The 24,268-nt window shown below is 36.9% G+C and overlaps 1 protein-coding gene across 1 annotated transcript in view; it reads left to right on the top strand.

Moving 5' to 3' along the window:
• LOC120865404 (ryanodine receptor 2-like) overlaps positions 1-24,268 on the top strand; it is an 803,227-nt gene that overhangs the window by 322,199 nt on the left and 456,760 nt on the right. Inside the window, exons 5-8 of the mRNA XM_040242681.1 lie at positions 3,004-3,018; positions 13,435-13,509; positions 16,360-16,438; positions 19,321-19,433. Coding sequence (XP_040098615.1) covers positions 3,004-3,018; positions 13,435-13,509; positions 16,360-16,438; positions 19,321-19,433 — 282 coding nt within the window. The remainder of the gene's footprint in view (positions 1-3,003; positions 3,019-13,434; positions 13,510-16,359; positions 16,439-19,320; positions 19,434-24,268) is intronic.

Below are 24,268 nucleotides of genomic sequence, written 5' to 3'. Positions count from 1 at the left end.
CTTTGCATGAAATGTTCCCTTGGTATTTCTAATTTTCTTGAAGAGATCTCTCTACTAGTCTTTCCCATTCTATTGATTTCCTCTTATTTCTTTGCACTGATCACTGAGGAAGGCTTTCTTATCTCTCCTTGCTATTCTTTGGAACTCTGCATTCAGATGGGTGTATCTTTCCTTTTCTCCTTGCCTTTAGCTTCTCTTCTTTTCTCAGCTATTTGTAAGCCCTCCTCAGACAACCATTTACCTTCTTGCTTTTCTTTTTCTTGGGGATGGTCTTGATTATTGCTTCCTCTACAATGTTATGAACCTCCATCCTTCAGGCACTCCTTTATCAGATCTAATCCCTTGAATCTTTTTGTCACTTCCACTTTATATTCCTATGTTAATTTTGTTGCTAATCCCTTACCTGTGTAATTTTTAAGAAGACACCGCAGTAAAGATTCTTTTAAAACTTCTAAGAAAAGTCCATTTATAGAGGTATTAAGTTTTATAATCAGTTATCATCTCACAAAACTAAAATGAGTTAAAAATAATCCAGTGTTGAGGTGAAAGGCATAATTATGGTGGAAAAGCTTTGTATATCACTGTTTCTTTTTGTATCAGTAACAGATTGAATATAATTATGCATTCTCTTGAACTCTGATATTTTATTGCAATTTTCAGAATACAGTATTGCTGTTTGATTTGTTTTTCTATTTGTAATCATTGGCATATGCTAAGAAAACCCCTTAGGGCTTTTAGATCTATCAGATCAGGTTTCATAAGCTTATAGATCAAAGGCTCCTGCTTGTTTTTATCATCCATTAGACTCCCAGGGCAATATTTGAGTTAAAATGTAAGAATTGCTATTTCTTTTCCTGGTTTTCATGTTAATGTAGCATAATGGGAAGAGGGAATATGTCCCCATCTCTTGCTCACATTTGACACTTCATCTGACTTGTCCATTCTGGAGTAATTAAACTAAACCTGAGGCACTGAATTGCTGCCACTTGGAATTTTACCCTAAAGAACTAAAATTTCCCTTTTTGTGTTTCTGTGTGAATTAATTTTCATTTTCAAATTTCTTCTAAGACAGAAAGCACCATGCCTGGCCTCTGTCTTTATAGTTGTCCGTCTCCATATGTTGTCTAATATTTTATCTCTTAAATAATTATACTTACTGCATGCATAAAAATGATAATTCTTTTCACCTAAATCAGAACTATTTGTTTCAGTATTATCATTCCTGAGTTTTTTTTTTTCTCTTATCATTTTCAACTTGTAAGGAATTTTTATTTTTATTCTTTTTCTGTTGCTTTTTATAATTGTGCCATTGACATTGAGATTAAAATAATATATTTGTCCTGTATATTTTAATGTGTTTTACTTTCTTTCTTGCCCTGAATGATCCCTTTTGGATATCTCATAAAGAAGTAAGCCAAATGAACCAATAGATGATTTGTACAAAAAGTTAATGTCAGTAATGCCAGAAATAACTTTTCATGTTCTTATCTTTTGAAAATAATGTGTGTCTGTTACATCTGTTCTTCTTTCTCTTTGTATGATGGCTATTTTAGCTTTTGCTTACTTACAGGGCTCATTTTTATTTAATCATTTATACAGATTACTCTCTTCCCTGGCTTGCTCATGCTGCCTTGATACACAGCTAAAAATTATGACGAGCAGACTTCAAAAACTGAATTGACCACTTTTTTCTATTTGCTACAATTCTGAAGTAGTTCAACCTAGGTAATTGACAAAAAAACAAGCTGAGACTATTTCTGAAAGAAATATCTCCAAAGCTTAGATAAATTAAAAAACCACAAATCTCATGAAGAAAGTATCTATTACAAACCATGTTCTGTCACATGATTTTGAAGTTTTTCTTTGAATTAGGACTTAAAATGATTTTTTTGCAATTCCTCAGTGATATTCTGTATCACTGGTGATCATTTGTAGACATGTGACTAGTCAGTTTCAACATGGAAAATAAGTTCCAGGATATTATTTACCATGAATATTTACACAGGCTCTGCTTTCTGAGGTGAGAATGAAATGGTTCTTTACAATTTTTCCTTAAAATTATAATACTGAAAATGAAAGAATCAATCATGATAGAATTGCCATTTAGTCATGTACATATTACTCTGTCTGTATGTTTCAGGGAAGCAAGTGTGGTATTTAACATCTGTGTTAGAAAACTTTCCCTTGTTTTCTTAAAAACTAATGTGGATATGTGTGTGTTTTCCTCTGTAGGACTTACATGCTCCTGGCAACTAGATTTTGCCCTAAGTTGTCAAATATAATATTTTTCCTTCTTCACTCTTTTTCATCTGTGTATCTCTCCGAGGAATAAGAAGTCAAAGAAACTTTATGAGTCTTAAGAAAAAGAAAGGAATATATGTACATGTATATATTTTGTAGATGAAAAAGGGCTGTTATAATATAAATCATTAGTGGTGGCTGAGTCACGAGAAAAAGAAAAATTGTGTGACTTTTTTCTTTGAAATTCACATATAATAATATGTAGTGCCTAAGGAATTGCTTTTGGTCATTTTTTGCATGAAATATGGGCAGCCCATCACAGCATATTAATTGTCTACTGTACCTGTTTCTAATCCACTATTTTGCTCAAGTTAGCTGAGTTGCTGTTTATATTACTGCATTTTTATGTAACAGATGAAAAAAATCTAGACCATTTTCAGAGTATAATTTGAAGAGTATACTTTTTTTGAGATGCTTAGAAATGTTGTAAATTGAATCACGCATTAAAGTCAAACAGCATGTTTTCACGGAAAAAGAATGAACTAATCTAAAAACATATTAAAAGAGAGTTTTGCTTGCTACAGCTTTTTTCCAGCATGTAGTTGACATTGAGTTTTGTTGTGACAACACAGTGGATATTTTTTGTTTATTATTCATGTTACTCCACTTACAACAATGTAGTCTTTATAAATACGAGGTTTTAAAATGTCTTTGAAATAATGTGTATTTAATATTTTCTCTTTTTTCCTTATGCCCCTACAGAAATTCATGATGAAGGTAAGACATTGAATCATCTCCTGTACGTGTATTACTCTGTATGTTTAATGTTTGGTTCGTCACATTTGTTTAATTTTTAGATTTGTGGCTTTTTTCTTCACTTTTTCAAGTTTTAAAAAATTAAACCAAACTTTTGAACTTTAAATCTAAGTAAGTACATCCCACGTTTAAATTTTTCAAAAATGGCATTTTATATCTTTGGGGCACATTGTGACATATTAGGTCTGACTTAGCCAATGTCAGGAATTTCTTCCATTGAAGCACTTATTTTTTCTACAGCTCTCCATTTAGAATTTTTACTGTGGGGGCTGTATAGACTGTTACATGTTTATACACTATTGCATGAATGTAATAGGAAATTCATACACTGGAAAATTACAAGAGACACCAAGAAACTCCTAGTGAATTACTTACTCCAGGAGAAGTGAAAATAACTCCACCTCGAATTTATTTATTTATTTATGGCTGTGCTGGGTCTTTGCTGCTACACGAGCTTTCTCTAGTTGCAGCGAGTGGGGCTACTCTCTAGCTGCAGTGCATGGACTTCTCATTGCAGTGGCTTCTGTTGTTTAGAGCACAGGCTCTAGGGCACACGGATTTCAGTAGCTGTGGCATTGGGCTCAGTTTTCCCTGGGCTCTATAGTACGGGCTCTTGAGCACAGGCTCAGTAATTGTGGTGCATTGGCTAAGTGGCTCCGTGGCATGTGGGATCTTCACAGATCAAGGATGGACCTCATATCTCCTGGACTGGCAGGCAGATTCTTTTCCACTGAACCACCAGGGGAGCCCCTCAGCTTCTTTTTATTCCTCTATCAAATTAGAAAAATGAAAACATTTTAAAAAGAGACAAACTAAAATTGCGGAGTAAAATCCATGGTCGTGTCATTGAAGGACACATGTAGGGGAAAAAGTGGCACAGCAGAATGTTGTTGTTTGATGCAAAACATAGACATGTTTTCATTTTTATATACCTACCACATTTCCCTATAACTTTAACAAAATTTATTTTTTATCCTAAAAGCTGAGGAACAATGTATAGAGAAGCTGTGTTCAGGTAATTAAGGCTTCATATATTTTGAGATGTTAAAGTAATATCACTTCCAAAGATGGAAACTCTGAAAAGTATGAAATTAAAATTCTGAATGTAGATTTAAATGGTTGCTTAGAAAAAAAGAAAGCAAAGTATCCGTGTCTGTCTGTGGAGTTACATTCTTATTTAACAAAACTGTGAAGGGGGCATTCTGTTGACACATGGATCCATTCATTAGCCTTAAGAATTTAACAGTTTCAATAGAATGACAGAGCAGAGTCTTTATTTGAAGTCCCTGTCAACAAGGACCCAAAACATATCCCAGAATTTCAAATAATTCCATCTATTATTTTTCAGTAAAAAATATTATTACCTTGCAAAGAGAAGAAATGAACTGCTCAATGAAACATATCACGAAATGAAGGATTTGGTTGGAAAATGTCATCAATAGTGGGAAACATAAATATGTTCTCTCTTTGCAAATATTAATAAATAATAAATTTGGGTTTGATTTTTTTTTAAATTAGCAGTTTTGCTCACTAAATCTGCATTTATTGTACTCATTTTATTAGTACTATCTCACCCCTATCCAAATCTCTTGTCAGTTTCATATCTACGCTCCCTTGGAGGATGGTGAATGGGATAGTTCCCTGAAGCATGTACCTCAAGTTCTTTCATGAGCAGATTCATATAAAAATCAATGCCAATAGAAAAATGATGTCCATTTAGTTTAAACCAGGTGGCATACCTAAAATAATTTAGTTAGGCTGTGATTTCATTTAATTGCAAGGTCAGAAACTCAGTGACTTATTTTTATACCTGTATTGAATCATCTACAAAGGTTAGAATTTAACTGAGTGAAGGCATATGCATTAACTATAGTAATTTAAGCCACTTACAAGGAAAAGCATGCTAAATTTTATTCAACTTTCGCTTCTCAATCATGACTTGGCTTTGGGTTTCAGACCTGGACACACACTGTTAATAACTTCCTAGAACCAGCCAGATGCTTCCTTGAAACAGCTATTTCTGCTGGTTGGCACTGAACAGTGATTAGTTAGTACTGTTCTGGTCCTGGTTCCTCTGCCTTTTCTAAATCTAGCTTGAACATCTGGAAGTTCGTGGTTCATGTACTGTTGAAGCCTGTCTTGGAGAATTTTGAGCATTACTTTGCTAGCATGTGAGATGAGTGCAATTGTGCGGTAGTTTGAGCATTCTTCGGCATTGCCTTTGGGATTGGAATGAAAACTGACCTTTTCCAGTCCTGTGGCCACTGCTGAGTTTTCCAAATTTGTTGACATATTGAGTGCAGCACTTTCATAGCATCATCTTTTAGGATTTGAAATAGCTCAGCTTGAATTCCTTCACCTCCACTAGTTTTGTTCACAGTGATGCTTCCTAAGGCCCACTTCGCACTCCAGGATGTCTGGCTCTAGGTGAGTGATCACACCATCGTGGTTATCTGAGTCATGAAGATCTTTTTTGTACAGTTCTTCTGTGTATTCTTACCACTTCTTGATATCTTCTGCTTCTCTGAGGTCCATACCATTTCTGTCCTTTATTGTGCCCATCTTTGCATGAAATGTTCCCTTGGTATCTCTAATTTTCTTGAAGAGATCTCTAGTCTTTCCCATTCTGTTGTTTTCCTCTGTCTCTTTGCCATTGATCACTGAGGAAGGCTTTCTTATCTCTCTCCTTGCTGTTCTTTGGAACTCTGCATTCAAATGGGTATATCTTTTCTTTGCTCCTTTGTCTTTTGCTTCTCTTCATTGCATAGCATAGGTGTTTGTAAGTCCTCCTCAGACAACCATTTTGCCTTTTTCATTTCTTGGGGATGGGCTTAATCACTGTCTCCTGTACAATGTTACCAACCTCTGTCCATAGTTCTTCAGGCACTCTGTCCATCAGATCTAATCCCTTGAATTTATTTGTCACTTCCAGTGTATAAACATAATGGATTTGATTTAGGTCATACCTGAATGGTCTAGTGGTTTTCCTTTCTTCAATTTAAGTCTGAATTTGGCAATAAGGAGTTCATGATCTGAGCGACAGTCAGTTCCTGGTCTTGTTTTTGCTGACTGTATAGAGCTTCTTCATCTTTGGCTGCAAAGAGGAACCAGAGATTAAATTGCCAATATCTATTGGATGATCATAAAAGCAAGAGAGTTCCAGAAATACATCTGCTTCTGCTTTATTGACTTTGCCAAAGCCTTTGACTGTATTGATCACAACAAACTGAGGAAAGTTCTTCAAGAGATGGGAATACCAGACCACCTGATCTGCCTCCTGAGAAATCTGTATGCAGGTCAAGAAGCAACAGTTAGAACTTGACATGGAACAACAGAATGGTTCCACATCAGCAAAGTAGTACGTCAAGGCTGTATATTGTCACCCTGCTTATTTAACTTATATGCAAACTACATCATGAGAAATACTGGATTGGATGAAGCTCAATCTGGAATCAAGATTCCTGGGAGAAATATCAATAACCTCAGGTATGCAGATGACACCACCCTTATGGCAAAAGGCAAAGAAGAACTAAAGAGCCTCTTGATGAATGTGAAAGAGGAGAATGAAAAAGTTGGCTTAAAACTCAACATTCAGAAAACTAAAATCATGGCATCTGGTCTCATCACTTCATGGCAAATAGATGGGGAAATGATGGAAACAGTGACAGACTTTCTTTTTTGGGGGGCTTCAAAATCACTGCAGATGCTGACTGCAGCCATAAAATTCAAAGACGCTTGCTCCTTGGAAGGAAAGTTACAACCAACCTAGACAGCATATTAAAAAGCAGAGACATTTCCTTGCAAACAAGGGTTCGTGTAGTCAAAACTATGGTTTTACTAGTAGTCATGTATGGATGTGAGAGTTGGACTATGAAGAGGGCTGAGTGCTGAAGAGTTGATGCTTTTGCACTGTGGTGTTGGAGAAGCCTCTTGAGAGTCCCTTGGACAGCAAAGGGATCCAACCAGTTCATCCTAAAGAAAATCAGTCCTCAGTATTCATTGGAAGGACTGATGTTGAAGCTGAAACTCCAATACTTTGGTCACCTGATGCGAAGAACTGACTCATTTGAAAAGACCCTGATGCTGGGAAGTATTGAAGGTCAGAGGAGAAGGGAACGATAGAGGATGAGATGGTTGTTGGATGGCATCACTGACTCAATGGAAATGAGTTTGAGTAAACTCCGGGAGTTGGTGACAGACAGGGTAGCCTGGCGTGCTGCAGTCCATGGGTTGCAAAGAGTCATACACGACTGAGCCACTGAAATGAACTGAACTGAATTGTCCTGGTCCTGGTCTCTTCCCTCTGGAGACTTTTCATTAAGTCACCATCACAAGCTGGCCATCTGCTGCTAAGTGGCTGTCTTGACAGTGGTCAACTGGCTTTGTCAGGCATATTGATTTTGCACTGAAGCCAGATTTCTCATTAATCATTATAATCATCCTGTGAATCTGTTATATGATTCATTATTGAAGATGGCAGGCATGTTTGCAAGTCTCTGCTGCTAGGGACCTGCAGGTGGACCAGATGCCAAGATCAGCAATTCTGTGCGGCTTCTATCCAGTTAGTACTGTTCACATTTGTATGAGACTTATTTTCAGGTTATGTATAGGCTTGCACATAGAGATACTTGTTTTTCTCCCTGAAACCACTCTTTGCCCAACTATTATTATTTGTGTTTAAAGCCAAAACTTAAAAGCTTCTCTGCTTTAGTATCTGAGCACTATGAAAGTGCTCTAAGGCAGATTTCTTTTTGTTGTTGTCTATTGTTTTAAACCTTGGTTGATGAAAGTGAAAGTGGTGAGTGAAAAAGTTGGCTTAAAGCTCAACATTCAGAAAATGAAGATCATGGCATCTGGTCCCATCACTTCATGACAAATAGATGGGGAAACAGTGGAAGCAGTGTCAGACTTTATTTTCTTGGGCTCCAAAATCACTGCAGATGGTGACTGCAGCCATGAAATTAAAAGACACTTACTCCTTGGAAGAAAAGTTATGACCAACCTAGATAGCATATTGAAAAGCAGAGACGTTACTTTGCCGACTAAGGTCCGTCTAGTCAAGGCTATGGTTTTTCCAGTAGTCATGTGTGGATGTGAGAGTTGGACTATGAAGAAAGCTGAGCGCCAAAGAATTGATGCTTTTGAACTGTGGTGTTGGAGAAGACTCTTGAGAGTCCCTTGGACTGCAAGGAGATCCAACCAGTCCATTCTGAAGGAGACCAGCCTTGGGATTTATTTGGAGGGAATGATGCTGAAGCTGAAGCTCCAGTACTTTTGGCCACCTCATGAGAAGAGTTGACTCATTGAAAAGACTCTGATGCTGGGAAGGATTGGGGGCAGGAGGAGAAGGGGACGACCGAGGATGAGATGGCTGGATGGCATCACGGACTCGATGGACGTGAGTCTGAGTGAACTCCGGGAGTTGGTGATGGACAGGGAGGCCTGGCATGCTGTGATTCATGGGGTCGCAAAGAGTCGGACAGGACTGAGCGACCGAACTGAACTGAACTGCATAGCTTAGTATTACCTAAGCAGTAAGCTCTTTTTAAGATCTCCTTGTGTTTCTTCTGAAATTGTGTTTTATAACAGTCAAGGGACATAGAAAAGTTCTCCTGTAGAGTCTGATTTATTTTTTTTAAAAAAGACCTCTTGAATAACAAAAGCTTGGAATTGCGAGAAATGACCTAAACTGATTAGCACAGCATTTTTGTCCAGAAAATATTATTAAAATGAGAAACCTCAAAATATATAGATGTTATATACTTAATAAGTTAAATTATTTTAAAATAGCAATTGCTTTAGATGTGTTAATAAGCGACTATATGATACAAGCATATTTTTAAAAAATATGTAGTGGCTAACCTATACTTTCAGTTGGAAAAGAATCCACCTGCAATTCAGGAGACCCTGGTTTGATTCCTGAGTCAGGAAGATCCATTAGAGAAGGGTTAGGCTACCCACTCCAGTATTCATGGGCTTCCTTAGTGGCTCAGATGGTAAAGAATCTGCCTTCAGTGAGGGAGACCTGGGTTTGATCCCTGGGTTGTAAGATCTCCTGGAGGAGGGCATGGCAACCCACTCCAGTATACTTAACTGGAGAATCCCCATGAACAGAGGATCCTGGCAGGCTACAGTTCCATAGGCTCACAAAGACTTGGACATGACTGAGTTACTAAGCACAGCACAGTTGATACGTGCATATGAATATATGAAGTGCATAGCAAAGCTTTATAGAAAAAAGGGCACTCAATACTATTCTAATTAAATCTGCAGCCTTGTTCTTCATTTAGAAATACCTTGTTTTGGTCAAAAAGACAAGTCAGAGTACCTTGACTGTGTAGTGTCATTAAACTTCAACTGGATCTGTAGCTCTGGAACATATGTATGATAGGAAAAGGTAAGGTCCTATCAAGTAGTACAGATCAGACAAGGTAAATGACTTTTTCTTGGCCACAATAAATCAAATGTATTATAGAAAATCAAAGTACTCTTTAAACAGGTCCTCATTCTTAGTAGGAATATAATTTTGCAAAGTTGATTTTTCCCTTTCTCACTCAGGGCATGAAGTTGTTTTCATTTTATGATGAAACACTTTTTCTGATAAGTTTAATGCCTTTTAATATCAGTTTTTAAATGGTTTGGAAGTGTTTTAAACATAATCTATAAATAAAATTATTTTAAGAAATTAAATGCAGCAAATCTAGAAGAAAAAGAAAAGGAATCCAGATCAGAAAAGAAGAAAGTAAAGCTCTCACTGTTTTTAGGTGACATAATACTGTACATAGAAAACCTTAAAGATAGTATTAGAAAATTACTAGAGCTAATCAGTGAATCTAGCAAAGTAGCAGGATACAAAATCAATATACAGAAATCACTTCCTTTTCTATATACTAACAATGGAAAAATCAGAAAGAAAAATTAAGAAATCAATCCCATTCACCATTGTAACACAAAGAATTAAATATCTAGGAATAAACTTACCTAAGGAGACAAAAGAACCATACAGAGAAAATTATAAGACACTGATGAAAGAAATCAAAGACAACATAAACAGATGGAGAGATATTCCATATTCCTGGGTAGGAAGAATTAGTGTTCTGAAAATGACTATACTACCAAATGTAATCTATAGATTCAATGCAATCCATATCAAATTACCAATGGCATTTTTCACAGAACTAGAACAAAAAATTTCATAATTCATATGGAAACACAAAAGACCGTGAATAGCCAAAGCAGTCTTGAGAAAGAAATTGGAGCTGGAGGACTCAACCTTCCTGATTTCAGATTATACTACAAAGCTATAGTCATCAAGACAGTATGGTACTGGCATAAAAACAGAAATATAGACCAATGGAACAAGATAGAAAGCCCAGGAATAAACCCATGCACCTATGGGTACCTTATTTTTGAAAAAGAAGGCAAGAATATACAGTGGGGCAAAGACAGCCACTTCAGTAGTGCTGGGAAAACTGGACAGCTACATGTAAAAGAATGAAATTAGAACACTTCCTAACACCATACACAAAGATAAACTCAAAATGGATTAAAGACCTAAATGTAAGACCAGACACTATAAAACTCTTAGAGGAAAACATAGGTAGACCACTTGATGATGTAAATCAAAGGGAGATCCTCTATGACCTACCTCCTAGAGTAATGGAAATAAAAACAAAAGTAAACAGGTGGGACTTGATTAAACTTAAAAGCTTTTGTATAGCAAAGGAAACTATAAGCCCGGTGAAAAGACAATCCTCAGAATGGGAGAAAATAATAAGAAATGAAACAACTGACAATTAATTAATTTCCAAAATATACAAGCGGTTCATACCACTCAATAGCAGGAAAGTAAACAACCCGATCAAAAAGTGGGAAAAAGACCTAAACAGACATTTCTCCAAAGAAGACATACAGATGGCTAACAAACACATGAAAAGATGCTCAACATCGCTCATTATTAGAGAAACGCAAATCAAAGCCACAAGGAGATATCACCTCACACCAGTCAGAGTGGCCCTCATCAAAAAGTCTACAAACAATAAATGCTGGAGAGGTTGTGGAGAAAAGGGAATGCTCTTGTACTGTTGGTGGAATGTAAATTGATAACATCCACTATGAAAGAGGATATGGTGGGCGATTCCTTAGAAAACTAGGGATAAAACCACCATATGACCCAGCAATCCCACTCCTAGGCATATACCCTGAGGAAACCAAAACTGAAAGAGACACACGTATCCCATTGTTCACTGCAGCACTGTTTACAATAGCTGGAACACGGAAGCAACCTACATGTCCATCAATAGATGAATACATAGAGAAGTTGTAGTACATATACACAATGGAATATTACTCAGCCAGAGAAAGGAACACATTTGGGTCAGTTCTGATGAGGTGAATGAACACAGAACCTATTATACAGAGTGAAGTGAGTCTAAAGGAGAAAGATAAATATTGGATTCTAATGCACATATATCGAATGTAGAAAAATGGTTCTGAATACTTTATTTACAGGGCAACAATGGAGAAACAGGCATAGAGAATAGACTTATGGACATGGGGAGAGGGGAGGAGAGGGTGAGATGTATGGAAAGAGCAAGATGGAAACTTACATTACCATATGTAGAATAGATAGCCCAAGGGAATTCGCTGTTTGTCTCAGGAAACTCAAACAGGGGCTCTGTATCAACCTAGAGGGGTGGGGTGGGGAGGGAGAAGAGAGGGAGGTTCAAAAGGGCGGGGATATATGTATTCCTATGGCTGATGAGATGAGATGAGATGGACTGAGCTACTGAACTGATGGCTGATTCATGTTGAAGTTTGACAGAAAACGACAAAATTCTTTAAAGAAATTATCCTTCAATAAAAAATTTAAAGAAGAAATTAATTGGAATAATAGGAAGGAGATATATTTTTAGTAAAAAAGGTGTAATGATATTGAATATTAAAGGGCTTTCTTCTGTACTTCTTCAAGTATGTTTAAGTCAGTTTCTTCATCCTTAAAGATCTCTTTTCCCTATAGAAACAGGTAAAAACTCCTTAGTATAATGTTCTCTACTTCCCATGATCTTAACCTGATCTGTGACCCTGTCTTTCCTCTTTCTTAATACCCTGCAGTTGTTTTGTAAGGCACTTATCCTCACATGCCACCAGTATTGTGTTAAGAGCAGCAAGAAAGCTCAGGGCAGGGAAAGCCTGTCTCTTTGGAGCACAAAGGGATTTGGGGGCAAGGTTAGAAAGGGCTGAGACTATATGTCCTTGACGCTTGTGCTACTTGTTGTCCCCAAAACAATAGTACCTGCACCACTGGGAAATTTTTGAAATGCAGTGTCTCTGTATTTATCCCAGACCTACTGGAGCAGAATCTCAGGGACATGCCAAGGGTTCTGTGTTTTCAAAAGCTCGCCAGCTGATTTTTAAGCATGCCAGAATTTGAGAAGCACTCTTCTATCTCGTGTGGGCTTCCCTGGTAGTTCAGACAGTGAAGAATCTGCCTGCAGTGCAGGTGACCTTGGTTTGATACCTGAGTTGGGAAGATCCCCTGGAGAAAGGGAATGGCTACTCATTCCAATATTCTTGCCTGGAGAATTCCATGGACAGAGAAGCCTGGCAGGCTGCAGTCGATGGGGGTCCCAAAGAGTTGGACATGACTGAATGAGTGAGCACCCACCTTCTATCTCATATAAAGGAATTTGGATGTTTTTCTTAGAAACATTTGGAAGGTATGAAAGGTTTTTAAGCCTGAAGATTCATTTGATGATCTTTGTGTTTTAATCAGACTTAGTCGTTGAAGAAATGCTTATTTAGTCCTTACTATGTACCAGGCATTTTGCAAGGTACCTGAAAGTACCATAGTCCCTATAAACATGGACCAGAGTATAATGGGAAATACAGACAATAAACAACTGGGAATCAGTAATTACAAATCATGATATTTTTGAACTCAAGTTCATTCTTTAAGAACTAATTAAACTGCTAGCTCCCCGCCACCCAGCCACTCCCTTGGTAGCTCTGTCCCAATTTAAGGATTCTTTCCATAGCACTTTGCTCATCTGTGTGCATGCATGCTCAGTCATGTCTGTCTCTTTGCAGCCCCACGGACTGTAGCCCACCAGACTCCTCTTTCCGTGGAATTTTCCAGGCAAGAATACAGGAGTGGATTGCCATTTCCTCCTCTGGGGAATCTTCCTGACCCAGAAATCAAACCCATTTCCCTTAAATCTCTCCTGCATTGGGAAGAGGATTCTCTCCTACTTTTGCACTAGCTCTTATTTTGTTCCCATTAAACTTTTCATGAGCATAAGAGAGTGTTTTATACACTTAGTTAAATTTACTCTTTTTTTTCTTTTTCTTTGCGGACTCTCTCTTTGCTCTGTGCAGACTGCTCAAGGTGGGGGCCACCGGACGCTCCTCTACGGTCATGCAATACTGCTGAGGCATTCCTACAGTGGCATGGTGAGTACATGTGTGGACTTCATCTCCCCTATGGCCAGGCTGATCTATTTGTGCATACAGGGCAAAGAAATATTTGGTAATCCCATTCCATTGATGGCTTTAATAAGCTTGAATTGTATGTGTTTTTTTAAATATCTTTGAACACTGTTTATTTTCTCATTTATAATATGATGGTTACCTTAGAGGACCTTTAAGGTCCTTCAGTTCTATCACTGTATGACTTCTGTCTTTGTATCTTATTTTGAAAAACTAGGTTTAGGAGGAGAGTTTCTTTTCTTCTCCCATATCAGCTCCTTCTTACACCCAGTTATCCATTTATCTACTGGGTTCCTCTCAGACACAGTTTACTCATTATCATTTATATATGTGTGTATATATATTCTTATAGGTATAAAGTATTATAAAATATATAAACATTCTCTTCAAAGCTTTATTAAGTTATACAAACAATACATATTCATTCTGTAAGATTTGGAAATTACAGAAGAACAAAATCTTCATGATCACACCAATGAAAGAAAATTCTTGGGAACTTTTTAAAAAATTTCAATATTTTCTTAATTTTTTTGTATAATTGATATCTTGTTACATAACCAAATTTTACACAGGTTTTTTTTTAACGTATTGTCACAGTACAAGTACTATCTATGTTATTTAAATTTTTATCAGATTTATTTTAGTGACTACATGATAGTCTAGTACTTAGAAATATAAAATAAACACTACTTTTAAGAGGGAGATAATTCCCTAAATATGTAGACTGTTTCTGAGCAAAAACTTAAGCATAGTCTCTATAGCTATACCCCTCAAAACAGAAAAAAATCATCAGTCTTCATCATCATGAATACTGATTTGAAAAATCTGGTTAATGGAATTGAGAAGTATAGGAAGAGAAGTATAGGAAAAGTATAGATATGATTTTAATGATGACTTAATAATATCATTGCTATTAATGGCCTACATCATGTTAGTATGTCAGATGAAAAAAATGTGATCATCTTAACAGATACTGAAACAGGTTTTTAATAAAAGTACCAATTCCTAATAAAAATTGATCATTGCTGGTTATTTCCTCAATGATGAGGAAAATATTTATGTTAAATCAATGGCCAACCTCATAGTTAATTGTCAAACACTAAGTCCATTCTTGACAAAACAAAAACAAACCCCAAGAATATGCTGTCTAACATTGTTCTGGAAATCTTGACTGACTTACTAAGATATGAAGTAAAATAAAGGAAAACACTTCAAGTGACTGGATACAAGACAGATGTATAAAAATAGCCTTTTTGCATATAGCATTGATATATTAAAACTTCATGGAAAGAATTCCACTTCCAGGAGCCATCAGAACACATAAAATAATAAATATGAGAGTCTGTTGTTAAATAACTACCCGACTTGTTTGGTAGATCTGGGTTCAGGCTTACTTTCCTATATGCTGTGCTGTTTTGGGTACCTTGCTGAACCTCTCTAAGCCTGTAAATGCATCTGAATATTTTGCTCATTCAGTCATTAAATATTATCAGCACCTCTTGTGTGCTAGATACTGTTCTGGGTGCTAGATATAGTAAGAAAGACTAGTCTTTGCCATATAAAATTTAATTAACAGTTAGTTGAATAATTACAGTCTCTGCCTAGCAGTTGCAGTGAACATTAAAGGAAGAGAGAATGTACATTAACAGCTCCAGTGCCTGGTACTGTAATATTATTGTAAAATATCACAGAACACTTTAATAGGATTCACTCTACATTTTTTTCTGGAAAGTCAGTATTACAACACTGGTACTTTTTCTCAAATTAACATTGATATTTAAAAGGCCAGATCTAAAGTCTGTAAACCTCAGAGACCACAATGTCTTGAGATTAGACTACTACTCCTAACTAGCTAGGAATATGTTTGAGGACATTTGAAGCATCTTTTCTATATCTTTGGGAGTCAGTGGTTTACAGTCAGTTAACAGAGTTTCCTGATTCATTGAATTTACACCCTCGTGGCACCAAATTCCACTTGACTTCTATCCCCAATCCATTTATCACCTGCCTGCTTACACTCAGACACCCACTGAGCTGGGTGGACGCTTTTCCATTGTAGGGATTGTCTAGGTCTTGCATTACTTGTTCAGTGATTCTGGGAAGTCTGGGCTGGCCTAATCCCCAGAGCTGTTCCTGAGTCCTGTTGGCAGGGTTCCTGTTCTTTCAGGCACTGCACTTGGTTGGGGTAGATGACAGTGTATCTTGAGCTCATCCTAGATTCATCTCTGTGTTCTCAGTCTTGTAGCACTTAGTGTAGATTTTGAGGTTAGCATGGGAGTAGGGGAGTTGGCCAGAAAAATGATCCTGAACTTTATGTCCAAGAATATCCAGTTAGGAGAACTTGAAGCAGGGAGAGGAGTCAGGGATGATGGTGTTGGGCAGAGTTGCATTCTTCCTGGGTAAACACACATAGGTATACGCGTGACAAAGCCTCATTGCAGTGAAGCAATATGCTACACACCACAATCAATTCTAGATGAATTTTAAAGAGTTTAAAAATTTGAAAATAAAACTAGAAGATAAAAGTGAATAGTGTGCAAATTTTTGCTTGAAATAAAGATTTCTGACAGACAGATCAGGTTGTTCTCTTGCTTATGATCATGAATATCACATAAATTGAGAGATGTAGAGACATATCCCCAGTTACTCATCTTGTTTTGTCTACAGGACATATTTCTGCAATATTTTTCTGAGTGGGAAAAAAACCCCACATTTCCTCTAGAACATTGCTCCCAGTGAATGCTAAGTGCTCAGAATTAGACTTGGAAAGAACGGGATATGTTTAGTGATGACTACTGATTCTGTGTCTTTTAGTATCTGTGCTGCCTGTCCACCTCTCGGTCTTCAACTGATAAGCTGGCTTTTGATGTTGGCTTGCAAGAGGATACCACAGGTGAGCACCTTGGTCTGCGATGAAGCTGTGTTCAGAAGAGCATGGCGGGAGCTGGATTGGGAGACATCATGAGACCTGATGAAAGATATATTGGCTTAGGAATGGTTTCAGGATGATACCAGTGACTAACGACGGAAAGGTTTTATTAGAAGGAGGAAATGTGTACCGTTTCTGTTGGTAGGTCATCCCGACATAATTAGCTTGATTTGCAAACTAGAGTTTATTCTTTTGATGGAGTTGGGTAGGAAAACAGTAATTGCAACATGCTCTGCTGTCTGATAACCATATTAACGTGCACTGATTAGTTTGCAAAGTATTACTGCATATTTCTTTCTTTTCTATTTCATCTTAAAAACATTTTTAAGTGTGCAAATACAACATAATCAGTGTCAACATTCAACCAAAATGACAGAAAATGAAAATCTTCATTTCCTTGTCCATGGGTCATCATACTATATATATATATATTTATTTACATATATTAATATCTTTGTCCTTTTGAAGACTCAGAATAGGAGAGTATAGATTTTATTGTGTTTTTCTTCTCAATGCTTTGAAGACTTTACACTATATCCACCTCTGTATGATTTGATTCTTTTATTTTTTACAATGAGCATGTCTGCCTTTGGAATTAAAGATTAAGGACCAAGTAGAAAAAGAAATGGAAGGAAATAGATCAACTTGTATCAGGTTGTTGCTTTTATAGGTGACATGAAACTCACACCTGCCCTCCTTTTTGAAATACTTTCCCATACTCTAAAAATGTGACGAATAACAAATGGATAAAATAAAGTTCTATTTACCAACCTAATTAAGTTTTTAATAGACAAACACATTACCTTATACAGGGAATTCTGAGAATCCCAGGCACCAAAAAGATAAATATATTCCTCTCATTTTTATTTAATTCTATATATTCTCAGCCATTCCTCTGTGTTTAGGCTAGTTTTTTTTTTTTTTTAGTGTTTTCACCCTAATTTACTTCAGCACATAGTTATGTGAAAAAAGGTCTTCAGTTCTCTCTCTCAAAACAAGTAAAACCATGTGTATGATCTATAACTTGTCTTCATTCACTGATACTATTATATAATAGTGAAACTCACCAAACAAGGCCGTCTTTGTCTCTGTGCCCTAATTCCCTTATGCTACTTTATTTTCCCTGTAACTCTGTATTAATTGTGAATTACCAAACTATTTACTATATTTATTGTTTGTTGTGTGCCTGCCTCAATCAGAATGAAACTCATAAGGCAGATACACTTTTTCCCATATTTGTTGATATATCTCCAGCTACTAAAGCAGTGGTTGACAAATAGCATGTACTTTATCAACATTTGAGTGAATGAATGAAAAACCCTACAACTCTAAAAATGTGAATTGAGTGAATGAAGATAAGGAATTCTGCAAGGTGACAGTCGAGTAAGACTGGTTTGTGTAAGAAAATATTGAGCAATTGCCTCCAAAATGCTATTAGGAGCTGACAGAACCCTAGTAAATAAAACATACAAATGCCCTGCTGTTGTAGAATTTACATTCTGGCATTTGGTAATTAGTAAAAAAAAAAAAAAAAAAAAAGCTAAACATCAGTGTTATGGAGAAATAATAAAGTTGGAGGCACAGAGAAAGAGAGTGATAATTATTAGATGGGGCTTCCCAGGTAACACTAGTGGTAAAAAAAACCCACCTCCCAGTGCGGGAGACGTAAGAGACATGGAGTTGATCCCTAGCTCAGGAAGATCCCCAAGAGGAGAGCTTGGCTTACCCACACCAGTCTTCTTGCCTGGAGAATCTTATGGACAGAGGAGCCTGATGGATTACACTTGATAGGGTCTCAAAGAGTCGGACACAACTGAAGCAACTTAGCACACAAGCACAAACGCATCACTAAAACTATTCTCATTTTGCAATAGAACGTATATTTAGTTTAAAAGGAACCGTGAACAGATTGAAGAATTGCATGCTTACACTTAAATCCTTGATGATGGGGCCGAAGAATGGAGAACAGTTATATGGTTCATGAGGCTTACGCTTGACTTGTTCTAGAAGAAATTATTTAATTTTGTGTTTATTCAGATAGCTTTATATCTTTTTAGAATGTATCCCAGACAATTCTGTAGGATTCTCTTCTATTTTACTTCTAAATTAATAGAAACGGCTATATTTTAAAATAAGGCACAGGGTAGTTTGTAAAACTTAAGTGACAGTATTTGAACTCACTTTGAATCACTATCCACCCAAATTAGAAGCTTTTTAATTATCACAATATAACTGTCACATAACAAAACCCCAAATCCTTTTGAAAATCAAGTGGCGAAAAACTGGATATAATTGGAAGGAGCCATGTGAGCTGCTTAGTGACATGTGGTTGTCTAAGGAACGGAGTTGAATCAGTGTGGCTGGTGAATTTGGTCTTATGTTGGCATAAATAAATATCCTTTCAAAGGAGTTCTTGGTGGGGGAAAGAGATTCCACGCTTCCCCAAATGTCACAATCACTTTCTATGAGCAGAAATCTTTGCGTGTCACTGTGTCTCCCTCCCTCCCTCCCTTCCTTCCTTTTACATTTTTACTGAAGTACAGTTGATTTGCAATGTTGTGTTTGTTTCAGGTGTGGTGCACACTGAATCATTTAAACATATATTCACTCTTTTTTAGATTCTAAAGCTAATTTGTCCTAATTCTTTTGATTTTCATGGTCTGTGAGGTGAATTTGCATTCTATTTCAAATTTCTAAAGTTTGTGTAAACAGGGCAGTTTTATTTTCAGGAGACTAATTTTGAAGATTTACTTCATTTCCCTCTTTTATTCTGGAGTCCCTGGCCAAGAACATCAAGTTTTAAACTAAGGCACTTCTTTGTGTTTTCCTTGTCAATCATCGTGCAGGTGAAGCTTGTTGGTGGACCATCCATCCTGCCTCTAAGCAGCGCTCAGAAGGAGAAAAAGTGCGGGTTGGAGATGACCTCATCTTAGTGAGCGTGTCCTCTGAAAGGTACCTGGTAAGTGTGGAAAGTGAGATTGTGGACTTGGGATTCAGATAAGTGACAGGTCAATAAAATGATCCCTTTAAAGCTGAGATTGCCAATTATCTAGGAAAATTGCTTAGAAACAAACCTGTATCTCTATTGGATGAGTTATAAGTAACTCCGTAAGTAGAGGGAATGATGTCACATGTGTGGAAGTGAGGCTTAGCAGGATTATTTACTCGGACTGTCCTCACGCCCTGGATATGCTTGTTCATGACATTGATAGAGCCTGTTCTTGGATTATTTTATCAATAGCATGTAAACGCAATCCAATCAGGAATTTGAAATTCCACAGACGTTATTTTGTGCCCAAAGAGAAGGCTGTATTAATGAGGCTGTGATTACCTATTTTGATATTTATGAAAGCAAATTATTATAGGGGAAACACTTATCATGCTAAGAAAGGAGAAATAAATGAAATGCAGTTTTATTCTCTCACTGACATTGCACTGTTCCAGAGGAAAAGGGCTGGAAATGAAAGATTAAAGAAAGAAGTTTATGTTTAATCAGAGGAGGTGTTTTTCTTATTTTTGTGGTAAAGCCAGTATCTATTTAATTTAACTTATTTAGTAAATTGTATTTTTGGTAAAAATAATCATATGCAGAAGCTCACAAAAGATTACGAGGAATGGAAGTATATAAGATATCAGGGCAAAATAGTTTTTATTTTAAAGTTGAGAAAGTAAGCAAATATAAAATGGAGTATTACGAACTCTACGTGAATATCCACATAAAAAAATCCCAGACATCATAGTGGATGATGACTGAAATGAAAATCAGACATAGAGCGTTGTTGCAATTACACTTTCTATCAGTTAGCATGAGTTTATTTCCACTTCCTTAAATCAAAATATTTGCGTGTGATTTTGAATTAAGGAAGTAGTTGGTACCCCTTGGCTCTATGAGGCTCTAAATAGACTGGGTCTTGTGGGTTAAGTTTTTGCTAACCAACACAATTAATTCCAATTTTCAAAACACTGCTAGGAGGAAGGGTGTAGTTTTACTTGCTTTTGAGGGAAGAAGTAGTGAGGAAGACCAGGAAGTGGTGAAAGGAGGCCTCATGTAACTGACAGGAACTATTAAATGGAGCAGCTAATAATGCAGAGCTAAGGGGAGGCCTGGAGCATCGCTCTCATTTTTTTAAATGGTGGAAACAGACGCCACGCACATTTCTAGGACAATGCAAGTGTGCCAGCTTGTCAAATAAGCTTCTATTAAGCCCTTGCAGTGTGTCTGTGCTCTATATGTGATGGTGACGTAGTTGGATCAGGAGGCAGACATTTCGAATTGTCGTTTTACTTGGAAACCAATAGCAGTAATAAAAATAATTCATGCTTGCTTCTCAGTGTATAAATTCTATATCTATCTTATTTCTATTTGTGCATAACTATGCATGTTTTTGCTGTACGACTTGTTCTTTCCACTACAGAGCAGAGTTTGACAGGACGGCATCAGTATGCACAGAAGGAGTAGAAAATTCAGAATCTCACTGGGGCCAGGGCTTTCATGTGTCAATTCTACCACTAGTTCTTGAATCACATAGTTCCATGAATTGTGGCTTCCTCATTGCAAAATGGTGACAGTTATCCCTAACATCACAGTTACTGTGATGAAGCAATGAGAGGATAATTTTGAACATTCTTGGGATTAAAGACCACTGTACAAACAATGGTAGTAATTGTAATGTATGAGGTTCCCCTCTGTTACCTTGGAAAATAGTTGAACTTCATGACTAATTACATTTACAGATCAAGCTACATTTTAGCCAGTTTATTTACATTCTTTTTCTGATAACCCTTAAAAAAAAATATATATATATATATATATGTTTTTGGGCCACACTGCCCTTCACTCAGGATCTTAGTTCCCCAATCAGGAATTAAATCTGCACTCCCTGCATAGAAGGGAGGAGTCTCAACCACTGCACTTCCAGGATTGTTCCTCTGATAACCTTGAGAAAGATAAATATCGTTGAGCAACTGAACTGAACTGAGCTGAATGCATATATACAGAATCTAGAAAGATGGTACTGAACAATTTATTTGCAGGGGAGCAGTGGAGAAACAGACATAGAAAACAGACTTATGGACTTGGGGAGAGGGGAGGAGAGGGTGAGATGTATGGAAAGAGTAACACGGAAACTTACATTACCATATGTAAACTGGATAGCCAAGTGGAATTTGCTGTATGGCTCAGGAAACTCAAACAGGGGCTCTGTATCAACCTAGAGGGGTGGGATGGGGAGGGAGATGGGAGGGAGGTTCAAGAGGGAGGGGATATAGTTATACGTATGGTTGATTCATGTTAAGGTTTGATAGAAACAATAAAATTCTTTAAAGCAATTATCCTTCAATTAAAAAAATAGGTAAATTAAAAAAAAAACAAAAACTACAGATAGTTGACCAAGCAGATTGTTAAAATTTCAGTTACTTTCATTTGGTGATGAAGTCAGTGATTTTAGTGATTATCTTTGTGGACCTCACATATAATAACAGAAACCAAACGAACAACCACATATTACACATGGTTTCTGCTCTTGAAAAAGTAGTGAAAAAACAGACTAAGCCCATGGAACTATAGGAGAATACTGTTAAGACAGTAACTTAGTGTTCGAGTTTAGGTTACAGATGCTGAGGGATGTTTGAATGGATTTAGGCATAGTTAATTATTACCTTCCATTTCCAGGTGGGTGATTATAGTAAGAATATGAAGTCTTATGTTCATGGATTCAAGGACCACATGGTGCTTAGTTAGAAGGATCTGGAGCAAGAGAAGGGGTAAAAAGTGAGGCAATAAAAGATGTTGGAATAAACAGTAGCATGGAATAATCCACATACTGAACTTGAAAAACTGAAAATAGATTGCATATATTCTCACATATACACACTTGTTTGTTAGTACAGAGCCCGGTAAGCATGAGCTTGGGCCAATCACATAACCTCTTCAGACTCTCTGTTTCTTCATCTTGTGGATCCAGGTAATAGCTCCATTCACAGGGATATCAAGAGAATTGAATGCTTAATCCAGACAAGACTTTTAGCTCTATGACACTTCTAAAAATTGTTATCATTATTTACCTGGGAGATTTGTACCTATAGTTAAAGGAACTTTAGATATTTAACCAGAAGAAGAGAAAGAGGGGAAGTAAGTAGTAAACAGACTCTGATGTAACAGTTGATTTTATTTTATTTTATTTTACATCAATTCTTTGCTGCTCAGCCTTCTTTATGGTCCAACTCCCATATCTGTACGTGATTACTGGAAAAACCATAGCTTTGAATACATGGACCTTCGTTGGCAAAGTGATGTCTCTGCTTTTCGATATGCTGTCTAGGTTTGTCATAGCTTTCCTTCCAAGGAGCAAATGTCTTTTAATTTCATGGCTGCAGTCACTGTCTGCAGTGATTCTGGAGCCCAAGAAAATAAAATCTGTCACTGTTTCCATTTATTCCTTATTTATTTGCCATGAGTGATGGGACCAGATGCCATGATCTTAGTTTTCCTAATGTTGAGTTTTAAGCCAGGTTTTTCACTCTGCTTTTTCACCTTCATCAAGAGGCTCTTTAGTTCCTCTTCACTTTCTACCATAAGGGTGGTGGTCATCTGCATATCTGAGGTTATTGGTTTTGATTCTGGCTTGTGCTTCACCCATCCCAGCATTTTGCGTCATATACTCTGCATATAAGTTAAATAAGCAGGGTGACAATATACAGCCTTGACCTACTCCTTTCCAAAAATTTGGAACCAATCCATTGTTCCATGTCCGGTTCTAACTGATTTTAAATAAAGATCTATTGTGTGTAAGCAAGAGTCATGTGCTGAGAAGGTTCTGATATGGTTAAAAATTAGTTGAGAAATTTGACTGAAAATACAACAGTTATAACTACTGAAAATAAATCTCATCTTGATTTTACACACTTTCATCAGCCCTTTTGGGGAAGGAAATGGCAACCCACTCCAGTATTCTTGCCTGGAGAATCTCATGGACAAAGGACCCTGGTGAGCTACAGTCCATGGGGTCGCAAAGAGTCAGACACAACTGAGCGACTAACACACACATTGAAAATAAACATTGCCATTTGTTGATTTTTTTTTAAGTCATTGCTGTCAGTTGGCCTTTGATCTAATTTCCCTTCACTGACAGTTTTGTTAAGCTAAGGTTAAACTATCTAATTGTTTACTTGCTGCTCTAGTCAAGGTTACATCTGTTGGGATGGTAAATTGATTGAAACTGATTGAAGGACTGATTTTTCTCTCTCCTCTGTCTTTGGATGGAAGCGGGCACTGTGCTGTACTCCTGGAGCCCCAGGCTTCTCCTGGGGTGCTCCACCTTCTGCCTGAAGGGTTGAACCTATTTACAGGATTTCCTAGGAATAAAGGATCTGATCTCCAGAAAAGATTGTAAACCCCTTATCCAAAATAATGTTTTTCCAAGCTTCTGTTTCATATTTTAATATAAAAAATGATACCTTCATCCTCTTCTCAGGAATATCCAAGGTGAGGGGGTGGGGTGGGGTGTGGAATTCTTTTTCTCCATTGGAATGATTTAATTTTTAAAAAAGAAGGCTTTAGCAAAGCAGCTTAAATTATAAGAGAATGATACAATTTAAAAGAGAGGAAACATGATCAAATAGCTATTACTGTGAATCTATTTCAAACTGAACAAAATAAAGTAAAGCATGTAAAACAACTCTTACTTGTGTTAGAAAGAGATAAAATCACCCTGGTATGCACATGAATTTTCAACCCATGGATTGGATTGCTCTCATTTGAAACATTGATTTTTGAATAATTTTCTCTGTTACCTA

The sequence above is a fragment of the Oryx dammah genome, unplaced genomic scaffold (genome assembly GCF_014754425.2).
Source record: "Oryx dammah isolate SB20612 unplaced genomic scaffold, SCBI_Odam_1.1 HiC_scaffold_6, whole genome shotgun sequence".
Taxonomy (NCBI): Eukaryota; Metazoa; Chordata; class Mammalia; order Artiodactyla; family Bovidae; genus Oryx; species Oryx dammah.
Note: the sequence above shows the minus strand (reverse complement) of the source record. Positions and strands in the feature narration are given on the sequence as shown.